A 15,010-nucleotide genomic window follows, 5' to 3' on the forward strand; every position below is an offset into this window, starting at 1 on the left:
GTCTTTTTCCACCTCAGGCTTTATTATTACAGCCCTCCGTCAGGCCTCGCACTGTGCCTCTGTTCCAGATGCCAGGCAAGCCAGGCCAGCTGTCTCAGCAGGAGCTGATGTTTCTACTCAGAACAGGCTGGGGACAATGTAGTCGCTATGGACACCATCAATCAGCCCTTGCCCATTGTTGTGGACGAACCAGCAAGTCACCTTCGTGCCACTGCTGACATCTTTCCCGTAGTCTTTCTGGGAGCCCCTGGGAGAAAGGAGAGAGATGCCATGATACACAGTGTGGGCCAGACAGCTGCTGCGCCCATGGACCTAAGGTTGGACAAGGGTGTGAAATTGCCGATTCTAGGAGTCCAGAACTCTTTGGTCAAGAATGAGATTACGTGATTAGTCCTTTCAGGGGGCCACATTTGGCCTTTTCCTGGTTAGGAGGGGCCTGGAGGGGGCCAAGACCCCAGAGGAAAATGAGGGTACCCCACAGAAGACAAGAGCCAGTAGGCCTATGTGCGTGGGTGCAGAGGGCTCTTCTTTCCTGTCTTGCCCCTGGGCAGGGTGAGGATGTCAGAGGAGTTCCCTCACCTGGTGACTGTCAGCCGGTGGTTCTTCACCACCATGGTGGCATCTGGCTTTGTGGGGTCAGAGCCGGGGTGGACATCAGACACTTTAAACTCGAAGGGGTGGAAGAATTGTCCTGGGAATAAAAACATGCACACTGTCAGCCCCTGTCATCACCACAGGTAACATGGCCACTGGCTTTCCAGGGTTGATGCAAAGGCTGAATGGTGTGTTTTGTACTGGGTCTGGGGTGACCAGAACGGCCTTTCACATGGCTTTCCCCCTTAGCCATGTCGCCTGAACAGCCTGAAGCTTGAACATTCCATACCCAGCAGCCCGTGTGTCTGTGTTGACATCCGGTGACTGTCCACCACGTAGAAGCCCAGAAAGTCCTGGTGGACAGGATGTTTCTTCCACACCTGGTGCAAGACGACCACAAAGGTAACCCCATCTCCAAAGGAGATCACCATGTTCTTCTTCCTGTTGATTGTCACGGACAGCCTAGGAGAGAAGAGGAGGTCAGCAAGTGGGGCCTAGTGGCCATAACGCCGGGCATCTGAATCAAGGGCATCTCAGAAGGGCCTTCCCTGTACATGGCACCTGAGAGCACACAGACTCTGGAAGCTATCTCAGGGGTGTTGGAGAGAAGACGCCTCATGTGTGCTGACTATGCCCTCCACCGAGTAGATCTCTGCTCCTCCGTGAGCAGGAGAGGGGTCTGTCCCGGGAGTCTAGAGGCCTGGGATTGAGCCCCAGATCAGCCACTGGCCTCGTGTGTGACCTTGGGCAGGTTCTGCCCGGACTCTGAGCCTCTGTGAGAGTAACACTCCTGCCCTGCTCACCAGGCTCTGGTGATCTGAAGACATAGGAAAGGCTGAAGAGTTTGAGAAATAACAAGCTCAGCCAGAGAAGATGCAAACGGAGATTATTGTTCTTATCAGATTGCGAGGTCCACCAAAAGCTCCCATCCACGCAGCCCTTCTCTGCGTGGTCAGTACTGTGAACTGTCCAGCTACCAATTCTGGTTCTGACAGGGGCCCCAGGGCTTGGTTGGGGGCCACCATGGCCACCCTCCCCTGGGGCAGGGACTGAACTCTGAGGCCACTGGTCTCCTCTGTGGTCCCTATGGATCTTCTGTCCTGGGATTTGTCCAAATCTCTCTGGCCTCCTTCGACCGTCAGACCATAGAGCTCCTCAGAGACTCAGTCACGGGGCCTTACCCATCCTGCCTGACTGTGACGGTGTCCAGCCAGCTGAAAGTGCTCTGTGCAGCCCCATTCCGCAGGATGATCTTCTCTGGTGTCACCTCAATCTGGAAGTCCATCTGAGCGTTGGCAATGCCCAGTTTGCCAAAGTAAGTCTTGCTGGTCTTGGAGTCAGGGCTGTCTCTCTTGTCACCAATGATCTGCCCATTAACTGTGAGGCCTGCCAGGGGCAGCAAGAGACCAGTGAGAGCTTCTGAGTCCAGGCTGGCCTTTAGGGATGCACCCGCCCATTCAGCCAGACTTGCTAAGAGGTAACAGAGTGGGAGCCCCAAGGAGAGACTAGAACTTCAGAGCCAACCATGTATGTTCCTAGACTCTCTTGGGTCACGCCGGAGGTTGAGGCCCACGTCGTGGATCTGCCCCTTGCCTGGTCCAGGGAGTATTCAGAGAAAAACTATTCCCCAGACACAGGTTGGATCCTGCCCCCAGGCCCGGGCCACCCTTAGCTCTAACCATCTCCCCAACACCACTGGCTCCTGGGGAACTTGGTGAGCCTGGGGCTCTGGACAGCCTTCAGGATGTAATCTGCATATAAAGATGGGAACGTGATGAGCAGAGTGAGGAGCAGGTCCATGTGCCTACCCCGGGGGGGGCTCCAGGCCTTCCCAGGAAGATCCCCTGGCCCCAGCTCCAGCCTGCAGCGCCCACCTGTGATGGGGTCCTGAATGAGACGCAGCACTGTGCCTGGGTCTTCGTCAATGTTGAAGCAGATGGCATCGTCTTTCTCTGGGACTTGGATGATGAAGTGGGGGTCCCCATCCACTGAGGGCACATCAGAGAAGGGACTGGTTCCTGGGACCTCTCACTGTTTTGAGGGCCTCCCCTTGCCTCCTGACCCCTGTGGGGTGGACTCCTAGACAGGCAGGAGGTGCTGGACCCTGGGCCCTGAGCCTCACCCCAGGAGGAGCCGGGGAACTCACCGTAGTAGTAGGGTGTTTGCGGACGCTGGTAGCTGGCTGTGGATGCAAAGGGAGAGAGGGCTGAGCTAAACAAAGCAGGCCTGGGGAGGCACAAAGCCCCCACCCAGACACTGTTCATGCCCCTCCCCTTCCTGCTCCCTGAAGCTCTCAACACTCCCCATCTCCTCAGGATCCCAACTATCTGCCTGTCCCGGAGAGCTGATTCAGGAGACTCCACACGGGATCGCGCAGGGCCACGCTCTGTGCAGCAGGGAGGGGGCTATAGTAGCCAGCATGGACTCACTCAGGTAGGCCATGGAGGGGGTCACTGAGGAAAGAAGGCAAAACAGCAGTCGTGAGCAGGGTCTAGGGGTTGCCTCTCCCCAAACTACATTCCCTCTGCCTGTCTGGGGGCTACCGGTCCCCACTGGGGCCTCAACACTGACAGATAGAGGGACTGTGACCCCTAAGTTTAGGCTTTAGAAATGGGGGCACGCCCATGGAACTCCTTTCTGGGGCAGTGGTAATAGGGGTGTGATTTTAATGCCACGGGTGTGGCATTTTGATGTGGCTAAAATGCAAGCCATTAGATGGTCAGCTTCTCTGTCAGCAGCAATGCTCACAGCAGACGCTGTCCCCTATGCCTGAACTCACTCCCCTAGTTGGGCTAGGGTGGGGCTCGCAGCTGTCTGTCGTGCTTGGTAGTAAAACGCCCACCCATATGCAGACTTGTGCGTGGGCACTGCAAGCCTACATTTGATGGGACTGTTCTAGGGGAAAGCAATGACCCTGTCCAAATGCGCCACTGGGACTGAACAGCCCAGATTGATGGAGGTGGCGCAGGCGCTAAGCGGCCCTGCCTGGTGGTGGTGAGCTTGCAGGGGTGAGGTTCCAATTTCATGATGAGAGATGCACAGAATGCCGTGAATCCCAGCATGGGCACTGGAACCAGGCTTCCCGGGCTGAAGTCCCAGCTTGGCCACCTGCTGACTGAGTCCTCAGGCAAGTAGATTTAACCTCTCTGTGCCTCCGTTTCCCCACTATAAAATAGGAACCATGAGAGGACTCCCTTAGAGGGTTGCTGTGGGATTAACGGAGTGTCAGTGCCTGATGTGAGAAACTGCTATTTTTTGCAGGTCACAGAATACTCTCACACTGACTGTCCCTTTTCTGTCAGGGAAAGTCACCCCCCATCAACTGAGAAGGACTTTACGAGGCTCAGAGAGGGCAGAGCCCAGTCCAAGGTTGCTCATGTGGTGGCAGCAGAGCTGGGACCTGAGCCCCGGTGTGCTGAGGCCTCTCCCTGAGCTGGACATCCCCAGTGTGCTTGGAAAGACGTTCTTGGTTCTCTTTTGTCTCCCTCCTGGGACACCCACCCAGCGGCTGACTGAAGCTCACCTTCTGCATCCGTAGGCCCTGCAAGGGAGGAAGAGGAGAAATGTGTTAGAAGTCATAGACTCTCGGCATTGGGGCCAATGTGACCAACTTGCTGCCTGTCCAACCAGCCCCAGGGTGTGGGCCTCGCAGCAGCCAGCTGTGCCCCCACTGAGTGTGCCCTGGAACCAGGAGCTCCTGGGTCAGCTCTTGGCCTCTTGTGCCTCCCAAGGCCATCCCCCACTCCCTGTGCCCAGTTGCAAGGACACTCAGGACTGCCCTCTTGGGGTCTGGTAAGCAGGCCTGGTCCCATCCTCCCGCTGTTAGGGCCTTTTCCTCTCACAATCCCAGGTACATGCTCCGGGCCTAACTTTCAGGCCAGAAGTGCTACTTCTTGTCTAACTGAACCCTTCCATGCTGAAATGACCCTGGGTAGGGTGCCCCTTTACTCACATCCCTCTAGAGACTCAGAGGCTCCTATTCACCCCCACACTCCACTGTCCACGCCGATGGCTTCATTCCCTCTGCAACACCTTCCTCAGCCCTAGGCCAGTTTGCCTTCGATGCCCCCTGGACCTGCCCCTCTTCGGCAGGTCTGGGTCTCCCCAGCCTGGCCCACTCCCCTTCAGGGCACCCAAGGCCTGGGGTCCTGAAGGAAGACCTCTGAGTTCTGGTCTCCCCTCTCCGTGCCCACCTTCCCCAGGCTTGTCAGCAATGGCCGTCTGGTCCTCATTGTCCTCGGGCTTGGTCACCACCATGGAGGTGAGTGGAGTCACAAAGTGGTACTTGAGGGATAGGTCCAGGGCCTGGGCCGTGAGGTTCTCCTTCTCCTCGCCATGGGCGTTCTTGCTGTGGGGAGGGGGAGGGAGGGAGGGTCAGCCTGGAGAACAGCTCCCTGCCTGCCTTCCCCAGCTCTGACTCCTAGATCAGGCCAGGAGCTCCAGAGACAGCCCAGGGCCCCCTCTCTTCACGGTAGAGCCCACTAATGTTCAGGTAAGACTGATTCACCACCTCCCTGGGACAGATGGACAGGCCATATTGCCTCTCTGGGCCTCAATTTCCCCACCTATAAAACATAAGGAGCTTGAAATGGTCACTACAGCAACCACTCATGGTAGTGTCCATGTGCTGAGTGCTCGGCATGTGCCAGACACTTCGCCGGGGGCTTAACAGGTTAATCCCACCTAAAAGAAGGCTGATGTGGCCCTCCCAAAAGGGCTCAAGCTCTGCCCTCGGGGGCTGAGGGCTGGGACCCCAGCCTTCAGTTGTGTTCAGCTTCACCATCACGGCAGGCCCATGCTGGGTTTGGAGTAAGGGGTGCTAAGGCTTGCCCCTGCCCTCAGGGAGCTTCCAGGCTGCAGCTTGAGCCCTGGATGTTGGGCTGGGCTCTGCCCCAGGAAGAACATTCCATGGGGCTTGGCCAAGAAGAGGGCAGGGCAGCTGGGAGTGCACATGCGGGTCTACTTCCTGGAGTGTAGCCGAGTCTTCCTTCTCTTGGGCTCCCCCAGAACATAGCCAGCACAGGGGCAGGCACAGGCAGGTGCCGGGGCAATGCCAGGGGCCCAGCTGTGGGGCTCGGCCATGTGAGAGGTGGGCCAGTGTCACCGTTTCTCCAGCAGCTGCTCGATGGTGAGGTAGGCCCAGAGCCGCTCAATGTAGTTCCCAAAAATGTAGTCCCGCTCCCGCAGGGCCTCCTCCATCTCCTTCATGTCCACCTCCTCTGTAAAGGTCAGATCATTGATGGCCTGGGGCGGGGATGGGAGGAGGAGAGAGCCTTGAGGGCTGGAGGCCTGGAGCCAGGTGGGCCCGATTCGGGGGTCGCCACTGCTGGACTATCAGCCAGGAGGCCAGAGCCCCATTGGTGCCCATCCCCCATCCCTAGCATACATCCAGGCCTGGCCCAGCTCACCCCGTGGCCCTTCACATCTGCCTTAAAGTTGTTCAAGTCCTTGTCCACCAGGCGCCCAGCTACCACGATCTCTGAGCCATCATAGAAGTGCTGGTAAGTGTTCTGGGTGAGGTCCAGGATGGCGTTCTCAGGGTACTCCACCTCCACACTTGTCAGCAGCGGGTTGGCAACCTCCTCGTAGAAGCCCTGGGGTCCAATGAGGGAACCTGGTCATCTCAGGCCACCAGGGAGGGCATGGAGAGGACCGGGTGGGCAGGCTCCTGCTGACACCTCAGCGGGTTGTTGAGTCCCCCAGACCTGGCCGAACCTGGCTCCTGGTCTCCACTTGCACGTGTCCCTGACTGCGCCCTTCAGTTGTGGAAGCCCCCCGCCCCCCCGCAGGTAGAGACTGGGAAGAATAGGAAAGGTAAGAACAGAGCCCTCAGCACATGGAAAGTACTCAAGAAATGTATCTTGGAATGAAAGTAAGACGGAGGAAAGGAAAGGATGAGAAGCTGACTAGAGAAGGTGACAGGAGGACCCAGAGACAGACAGACGAAGGCATGGGGGTCCCCCGCAGGGGTGGAGACGCTGGCACCTTACCTGCTCGGGGAGGAATGGGGTTGCCAGATTTAGCAAATGAAAATATAGGACATGCAGTTAAACTTGAATATCAGGTAAACAACAAATTAATTTTTAGTGAAAGTATGTCTGTTAAGGCTTAAATTGTGTACCCCCAAAATACATAGGTTAAATTCCTTACCCTCAGTACCTCAAGAGGAGACCTTATTTGGGGTTAGGGTCTTTACAGAGGTAATCAAGTTAAAATCTTCAGGTCCTTGGAGTGGCCCTCAATCCAATACGACTGTGTCTTTATGAAAAGGGGAAATTAGGACCCAGAGACAGACATGCACGCAGACAAGGTGATGTAAAGAGACAGGGAGAAGGTAGCCATCTACAAGCCGAGGGTAGAGGCCTGGAACAGGTCCTTCCCTCACAGCCTTCAGAAGGAACCAACCCTGGTAACACCTTGATTTTGAACTTCTAGCCTCCAGAACTATGAGACAGTGAATTTCTGCTGTTTAAGCCACTCAGTTTGTGGTACTTTGTTATGCAGCCCTAGCAAGCAAATACAGTGTCCTGTGCAATATTTGGGGCATGCTTACATTAAAAAAATATTCATTGCTTATCAGAAATTCATATTTAACTGGATGTCCTGTATTTGATCTGGCAGTCCCACAGAGGAAGCCTGAGGACAAAATGAGAACCATTACTGATGGGTAGGAGGTAACCAGAGCTTGATTTAAACCCAAGAGGAAGTTCTTTCTAATAACTGAAATTGTTACACACTAGAACAGCTTCCTGAGGAAGCAGTGAGTTCCTCATTCCTGGAGGTGTGCAAGACAAGGCATACCTGCAACTGCAAGTTGGCATCAGAATCCTCATAAATGCGCCGGGCAAGCCCGTGGTTCTCCAGGGCCATACTCTCCAGGAAGTTATAATTCAGATTGTTGCCAAAGCCCAGGTTATATAGAGGGAACTTGCCCCTGATGGCGTTGTGCACATTCTCTTGGATTTTTTCGGGTTTGCTTTCACCTGCAGGAGAAGGGGATGTTCCCACTCCAGCCACAGCCCCGGTGACTGTCTGGTCCGGCTCTGTCTAGACATTTCTGACTCCTGCACCTGCACAGCCGGTGGAATCACGGCCACGAGCCCCTATTGAGGCAGAGGGTGAGGAACCCTGGCTGGGGGAGGCAGGGCTCTGACCTTGAGGGGCTCACAGACCATGGGGTCCCTGGGGAGAGCTGCCCAAGGTCTTCCAGCAAGTTGGCTGCAGAGCCAGGATTCAGAGTCACACCCTCCTGCCTCACCAACATTGGCATCTCCGTCGGTCAGCATGATGATGATGGACGTGCTTCTCTCTGGGACTGCATTCTCCTCCCGGGCCTTATTCAGCATGCTGATGCCCCTCAGCAGCGCGTCATTGATGTTGGTCACTGGCACACAGACAGACAGCACTGTAGGAGGGTCTCCTCAGGTGCCAGGGTGGAAGAGGTCGGGACAGCAGGTCCTGCTCATTGCCCAAGGGCTCTGCCCACCAGTGCATGGTGGTACCCAGTAAATATTGACTTACTGAGTCCATGGGTAAAGAATGAATGATTCATTCTTTCAAATGGACATAAAAAGACCGGTCTCTCAGAAGCACATGGTAATTGTAAAAGCAATTTGGAAAAAGTCAGATGGACCCCCAGCCCCCTCACTGGGAGGACAGGGTGGCAGTGTAGATGTCACCTGTGATTTTCGATAACAAGCGGCCAAGGAGAAGGGTTCTCTGTGGCCTTATATTGCTGGGTCTTGTGGGGCACCAGAATCAAGAGTTAGAAACAGAGAGGATGGGTTTCCTTAGACCTCAGGGAACACACCCTGATATCAAGCCTGAGGACCCCCCATTCCCACTTCTACCCCAGATAGGGTCTGCAGAGCCTGGAGCAGCAGAGTCTTTGCCCCAGGGCAGGAGGGAAACAGCTGCTCAGGCAAAGAGAGGAGGGGTAGGAAGTGTCTGCTCTGCCCTCTGTTCTTACTTCCTTGAGAGTGAATGTTCATCACGAACTCCCTGGCCTGCTGGATGTTCTCAGGAGTGGCTTGAACTAAATTGTCCTTCCAAGTAGTCACATCCCCACTGAACAGGATGAAATTCAGGTAGTCATCCTCTTTCACATCCTCCAGGATTTTGAGGAGGGCATCCTTTGTCTGGGAAAGAGAAAGACAAGCAGATAGGAAGCTGGGAGAGGGAGAAGCAGACAGCTGGATGTCCTCCGAGCCTGGACTGGTGGTGGGGCCTGTGCAGTCTGCAACGAAAAGGGGTAGATGCTTTGTGCCTTTTTTTAATGCTGTTCCCCTTCCTCCCCTTTCACTGGAAATATCAGCTTTGTCCATTTAAAAAAAAAAGACCTCTCTCTCCCACCCCTCACCCCCACTTGCACCGAGGAGAGTACCTGCTGTATTTTCCGACCGTACATGGAACCGCTGACATCGATCACAAAGACCACATTCTTAGGCACCACTGGAAGGCCTTGAGGTGCAAAGAAGTGCACGAAGTAGCCATTGACTATCTGGAAAGGGGAGAGAGAGACTGGAGACTGGTGTCCCTTTAGCACCCTCACATTGGCTGCTCTGGCAAATAGAAGCCAGCCGTTTACCAGCCCAAGAAAAAGAGAGCCTTTCCCACCCTCCCAGGGTCACTACACAAAGGCTCTGGCCTGCCTGCCCTCTGCACACCCTGCAGGAAACTTGGTCTTGGGCTGAGGATGGAGGGTGCCAGCACAAGATGCAGCTGCAGCCACTCCCCACACCAGTGCTCACTCCACCGTGATGGGGAATCAACCACCCACCAGTGGGTACCTGTACGTTGGCTGGAGACTCTCTGTTCACATCATAGGTGATGGTGAAATCTCCGTTGAGGAGTGAGTCTGTACAGGTTGGGCATGAACGCTGTTGATCCAAGCTGGGCTTGAAGGACACGTGGCCCTGAGGGAGGGAGATGGAGGGCCTTGCTCAGCTTGGCAAGGGCCTGCGCACTGCAGACTTCAGCCTGAGTGTGCCCTGGGGAGCAGAGGCACAGCCCTCACAGGGGGGAGCACGTAGGTGGGTGCCTGGGCAGGCCTGCCACCATCTGGCATGCTCTGGCCTTTCCCAGCACCTCTCCCCCTCTCAGAGGTCAGGGTCTCCTTGGAGGGCAGGGGCCTTGTCTGATTCAGCCTTTGTCTCTCCCTGTTCACTGGGCCCCTTAGCTCCGCCTACCTTGGAGCTTAGCCCCAAGAAGCCAGTTAGGGAGGGGAGTTTTCACCAGAAGAGGAACTGCATGTTGGGTGGTATTGCATGTATCAGTGCCAAGAGGAGGGAGAAGGGGGAGGGAGCAGAACAGAGAAGGGGGGTGGGGGCCAGGGCAGGAACACTGCCCTGCAGAAGCCAGCAGCCCTCTGAGCGTGTGCTCCTCAGGCTTGCCCTGGACGTCCTGAGTGACTGAGCTTTGCTGTTCACGTAAAGGTTTATTCATCCACTGCCCACAACCAGCAAGGCCCCTGGAATAGCTGGGGGCCTTGGGGACCAGAGCCAACCACCAGCACCAAGAATAAAATTCCCTTTTATCTTTCACCCCTCAGTGTGGAGTCAGTAGATCTAAATGACTCTGTCTGCCTCAGTTTCCTTATCTGTAACACAGGGACAGTAACCTGCCCTGCCTGCTTCCCAAGGTAGAATGGGACTGGGCTTTATAATTGGTTCCACATTCCCCCCAGTGCAGCTGAGACCCGACTTCCTCTGGCAGGTCATCATCAGCAAGCAGCCCCCTGCCTCCAGCTTCCTCACTCCTGACCCAGGTGGCCATGGAGGAAGGCGATGGCTACAGATTTATCCCCACACCACTTCACACACATACTCCCTCGCATCAGCCAAGCCCCGGGTTTCAGACTTGTGCTGCTAGGGTCAGTGTTCCTGCCCCTGCCCCCTAGGTCTGAGAGGCCTCTACACCACCTTTTTCCCTGAGAAGGACTTGGTGAGGGCACTGCCCAGGAGGTCATTGGTGACAAATGAGGCTTCAGCGTCCAGTGTGCTGATGCCCTGGGGCTCGAAGATGTCTGCCTCGATCTGAAATGGTCAAAGGTAGAGAGAAGTCACTCAGCGACACTGCAGAGGCCAGGCTCCAGAACAAGGCCAAGGGAAAGGAGATGGGGCAGTGACGGGGCAGGGAGCGCCTCTAGGACAACTCCGTGACAGCCAAGCCTGGGGTCTCCCACCAAGAAAATGACTACAAGGACTTGTAGATGGCTACTCTGACCCCAAGCTCTCCCACCATCTGCCATACGCTGCCCCCAGTTCCACCACTAAGGCGGTTCCTTTGGCTGTCAGCTCCGATATAGGTAAAATGCCCAGGTAACCAGTTACAGGCACTAAAGAGACACTTCGCGATGTCACCTCCGGGGACCAGCACCCAATTTGGATCTGCCAGGTCCAGCCTAGCCTCCTGCCCTTGGCCCAGGTGCCAAGACCAGAACCATTGTAATTCCCCCAAGTTTTCTTAGCCAAGTGATGAGGCCTGGACTTCTGTGCTCTTGACCTTGCCCTCGGCTCAGCCCCAGGGGCCCTTCCCTGTACCCACACCCCCAGCAGTTTCCTCAGGGGTTGCAGGAGGAGTTGATTACCTCAAAGTGCTTGACCAGTTGCTTGGGCTGGACCTTGAGATACATCTCATACTTGCCCTTGTGCCTCTTCAGTAGCTCCTCGTAGGTAAGCTCAAAGGTGACCTTACTGCCTGCAGCCACGTTGACTGAGACTGTGAATTTCTCCAGCTTCCTCCCAGAGGCTCTGAATGGGGATGCGAGACAATGCCCCACAAACTGCATGAGCCCACCCTTCCTGGGTCTTCAGTTTCTGGGCCAACCCCTTGGGGGAGACCCCTACCCACTGTGAGCTTCAGTTGCCTCAATCTCAAAATGGGATAATGTTGTAAGAATTATGGGCACATTTTGCTATAATAATAATAGGTGCTGTTGTTGTTTGCATCTCTGAGGGCCCTTGCAGCCCTGACATTCTCCCCAAGGTCTGGGGTCCACACTTACTTAACCAAGCCAGCTGTCTTGCCCTGGGATACAGCCTTTTCATACTGCTTCTTGGCAACTTCCTTCTCCTTGACATTCCCAGGGTAGGTAACACCGTCAATGGTCCTGCAGGGAGAGAGTTTGGGAGCTCACGCTGGGCCAGACTCCCCTTCTGAGCCCAGAGCCAGCAACCATGGTTACACCCACAAGGTGAAGTTGGTGATGAAGGCTGTCTTGGGCAGCTCCACGTCAAAGGAAACCTCCTTGGCAGTGTCTGCACGGTTGACGGCCCTCGTGGTAACAACATTGTGAGCAAAGCGGGAGGTCACCTTGCAGCTGATCTTGGTACTGTAGACCTCAATGCCGTCGACCACCTGCAGGAGGTGGGCGGGGGGTGATGAGTGGTGGTGACCAGCCAGCCTGGGACACCTGGAAATCAGGTCTTCAAACTGGCCACTTCCCTTCCAAGCTCCCTTTGCAGATTCTAAAGCCCCTGCCTTGTTAAGCGGCCCCTCCATTCTCCCAGTCACCTATGTCAGGAGGTTGGGTGGCATCCTCCATCCCCACATTGAATTGGCCACCATTGTTCTGATGGTGGGCACCTGGGCAGTCCTGTTGCCATCTGGCACGCTCTGGCCTTTCTGAGCACTTATCCCCGCTTCGGAGATTAGGGGCTCCCTGGAGGGCAGAGTCCTTGCTGATTCAGCCTTTGTCTCTCCCTGTTCGCTGGACCCTACAAGCTCCTTAGCTCAACCTACCTCATTGCTCAGTAGCAAGAAGCCACTTAGGGATGGGAGCTTTGCACTATGAAAAGGAATTCCACGTTGGGTGGTACTGCAGTGTGTTGGTGCCAAGGGGAGGGGCCGGGGAAGGGAGGAGTACACAGAGAGTGGAGGGGACCTGCTCTGCCTCTTTAACCCTTTCATCTGTTTAGATGCAGCTGTAGCCAGTGACATCTTGTAAAAACCCATATCTGACCCTGTCCCTCTCCCGCTTAAAGTGCTCCCGTGCACTCCATCACCCTCCTCCCCATGACTCTGAGGTCCTCCAGGCAGGTCCTGCCTCCTCTGCTCATCCAGCACCGCCAGGTCTCTGTACCGGGAACACCTTCCCTAGCTCTTCTCGCTCATCTTTCACACCTCTGCTTTGAAAGAAATCACCTTCACACACACCCCAGCCGCCTCCCTTGTCCTTTGGTAATTGCCTGGTTCTGTCTCCCAAATAGGCACTTATGTCCTATGCCAACAAGAATGTGTCGGGAGGGCCTTTGTGCCCCCAATAGCCTTTGTGCCCCCAATACTCTCCTTCCAACGCAGGTGGTGGACTGAGGGAGACTCTAGGGAGTCATCTGGGTTAAACATGGATATAAAGATGCTCCATGAGGGTGTGATGGAGCCACTTCCCCCTGTGTCCCCAGTCCTGGGCACCAGGCCTGGCACTGGTAAGTGCTCAGTGTTTGTGGAAGGAAAGACTGGTGGAATGGCAGTCCTGCACTGCATCCAGAGAGGTCTGAGGGGGCATGGTGCTGTGGCACTCTTTCCTGGGGTCTTGAGTTGCACGAGGATCTGCCAGAGCAGGGGGCTGTGAGCTGTTGGCCGGCTGTGAGGGACCTACCATTACGGCCCACCCCTTCAGCTGTTGGGCAACCAGCTCCATCCTGCCCTACCCCACTCCACCCCATCCCTGGTGAAAGTTCTCACCCCCTCCGGGAGGCTCTGTCTCTGCAAAAACAAAGACAAACACGGGGTCAGGCCGTGGCCAAGGCCACCATGGCCTGAGAGCAGGCTCTGGGCTGAGGCCAGGGTTCAGTGATGACTTCCCCCGACACACACCTTGAGGGGCCTCAGGACACAGGACCTACCCAGAGTCACATGTAGGAGTAGGAAGGGTGCTGAACAGATGGGGAAACAGGTCCAGAGAGGGCAGGTCTCCAGGCTACCCAGGGTAGCAGGGCAGGGAGAACCAAACTCAGCACTCCCTCCCTGCCCCACGTACCCCGACACTAAGGCCCCTGGCTCTGAGGTGTCCTCTCAGAATACCCCCCACCACTGCACCCCACAGTGCTCAGCTCGGCCCCTCCAGCCTCTACCTTTGTCTTAGACATGGACCTTAATCCCTCAGTGAGGTGAGCAGGTCATGGTGCATCGCCCATTTGACAGGTGGGGGAAACAGAGGCCCAGAGAGACTTAAGAGCCTTGCCCAGGGTTAGACTGCAGGCCTGGAGTCCAGTTCTTCCAACACCCAGCCCTCATGCCTCCTCCTCACCCCACAAAGAGGACCGCCCAGCCTGGCGCCTCTGCCCGTGTGACAGGCCCAGACAGTGAAGAGTGGTCAGACTTACCCCGAGCGGCCGGGAGGGGCTTCTTGGGAAGCCGGAGGCTGCCAAGTAGGAGAGCAGGGCCAAGATGAGGCAGGGCCACTGAGCAGACGCCATTGCTGAGCCCGCTGGCCAGGCAGTGCTCCTTATATGAGCAAGCCTGGTGTTTTCCAAGTGGGGTCAGCGACCTGCAGTGTGGGACAGGAGGAGGGGAGGCGGGAGGCTCCTCCGGGAAGCTGGGGCATGGGTGGAGTAACAGCCCTGGATCTGCCTGTTTCAAGGGGGCCCAGTGGATGTTGTCCACAGGGTTGGGACTTCACTCCTGGTGGCTGGGGGACATGGAGACCCCAGAGAAAGCAGAAGCTGCGTCTTGGCAAATGGGCCCCAGGACTCCATGGATGGAGGCGATGGTGACAGGGTGTGGAGTCACATTTAAAGCAAACAGCATCTCAGCATTGTTGCCTCTTACCTGCACCACTGACATGGCCTCTGGTGTGGCCTCCTGGATCGTGGCCCCCCTCCCTTCTCCAGGCAGCCAGGGCACACAACCAGACCCATCACCCTAAGGTTTAGATCTCCGTGGCTGAACCTCTTGCTCATTACCCTTCTGCGGTTTCTGTCGCCCCAAGGAAAGGACAAACCCCAAGTCCTGGGGTCCAGCTGTCTTTGTGACCTGGCTCCAACTTGCGTTTCTGAACTTACTCTCTTTCCACTGGCATGCTGTCCCGTTTCTGTACATCACATCTCTCATCTTTGTCAGGCCCTGTGTCCCTCTCTAGAAGCCTTCCTCTTTTGTCCACAGCTGACATCGGCAGCCCTGCTCCGCACTCCAAGCTCCCTAAGGGCCTGTCTGCTCCATCATTACCTTTATGCATTGAGGTTTGCATATTTGGGTCTGACTGCCCCCTCTAGACTCCTGGAGGGCCAGGCCATGTCATGTTCACGTTCCCAGAGCCTGACCAGGGACTCAGCTGCCCTCGGCCTCTTGGGGAGTCATTCCCTGAAAAGTCTCCACTGAGGCTGGAGCTCTGCCCTCCGGGACAATGGGAGCTTCAGAGGCAGGGTCTGGTCTCCTCCTAGGGGTGGTTGGGACCTCCTGGGCCATACCAAGGTTC

General features: G+C 56.0%; 1 protein-coding gene across 1 annotated transcript; it reads right to left on the reverse strand.

The window, feature by feature from the left end:
- ITIH3 (inter-alpha-trypsin inhibitor heavy chain 3) lies at nt 1-14,149 on the reverse strand. The gene is made up of 21 exons (XM_008513130.2): nt 13,920-14,149; nt 11,786-11,952; nt 11,600-11,704; nt 11,183-11,345; nt 10,515-10,628; nt 9,384-9,509; nt 8,978-9,094; nt 8,564-8,732; nt 7,853-7,978; nt 7,396-7,577; nt 6,003-6,188; nt 5,699-5,838; nt 4,788-4,942; nt 4,118-4,135; nt 3,024-3,047; nt 2,741-2,776; nt 2,469-2,582; nt 1,776-1,980; nt 884-1,056; nt 580-691; nt 1-247 (listed from the first exon to the last, which is right to left on the reverse strand). The coding sequence occupies exons 1-21, from the start codon at nt 14,010-14,012 to the stop codon at nt 118-120; spliced, it is 2,655 nt and encodes an 884-aa protein (XP_008511352.1). The 5' UTR covers nt 14,013-14,149; the 3' UTR covers nt 1-117.
- Between the last annotated feature and the right edge of the window lie 861 nt (nt 14,150-15,010).

Source organism: Equus przewalskii, chromosome 15, assembly GCF_037783145.1.
Source record: "Equus przewalskii isolate Varuska chromosome 15, EquPr2, whole genome shotgun sequence".
NCBI lineage: Eukaryota > Metazoa > Chordata > Mammalia > Perissodactyla > Equidae > Equus > Equus przewalskii.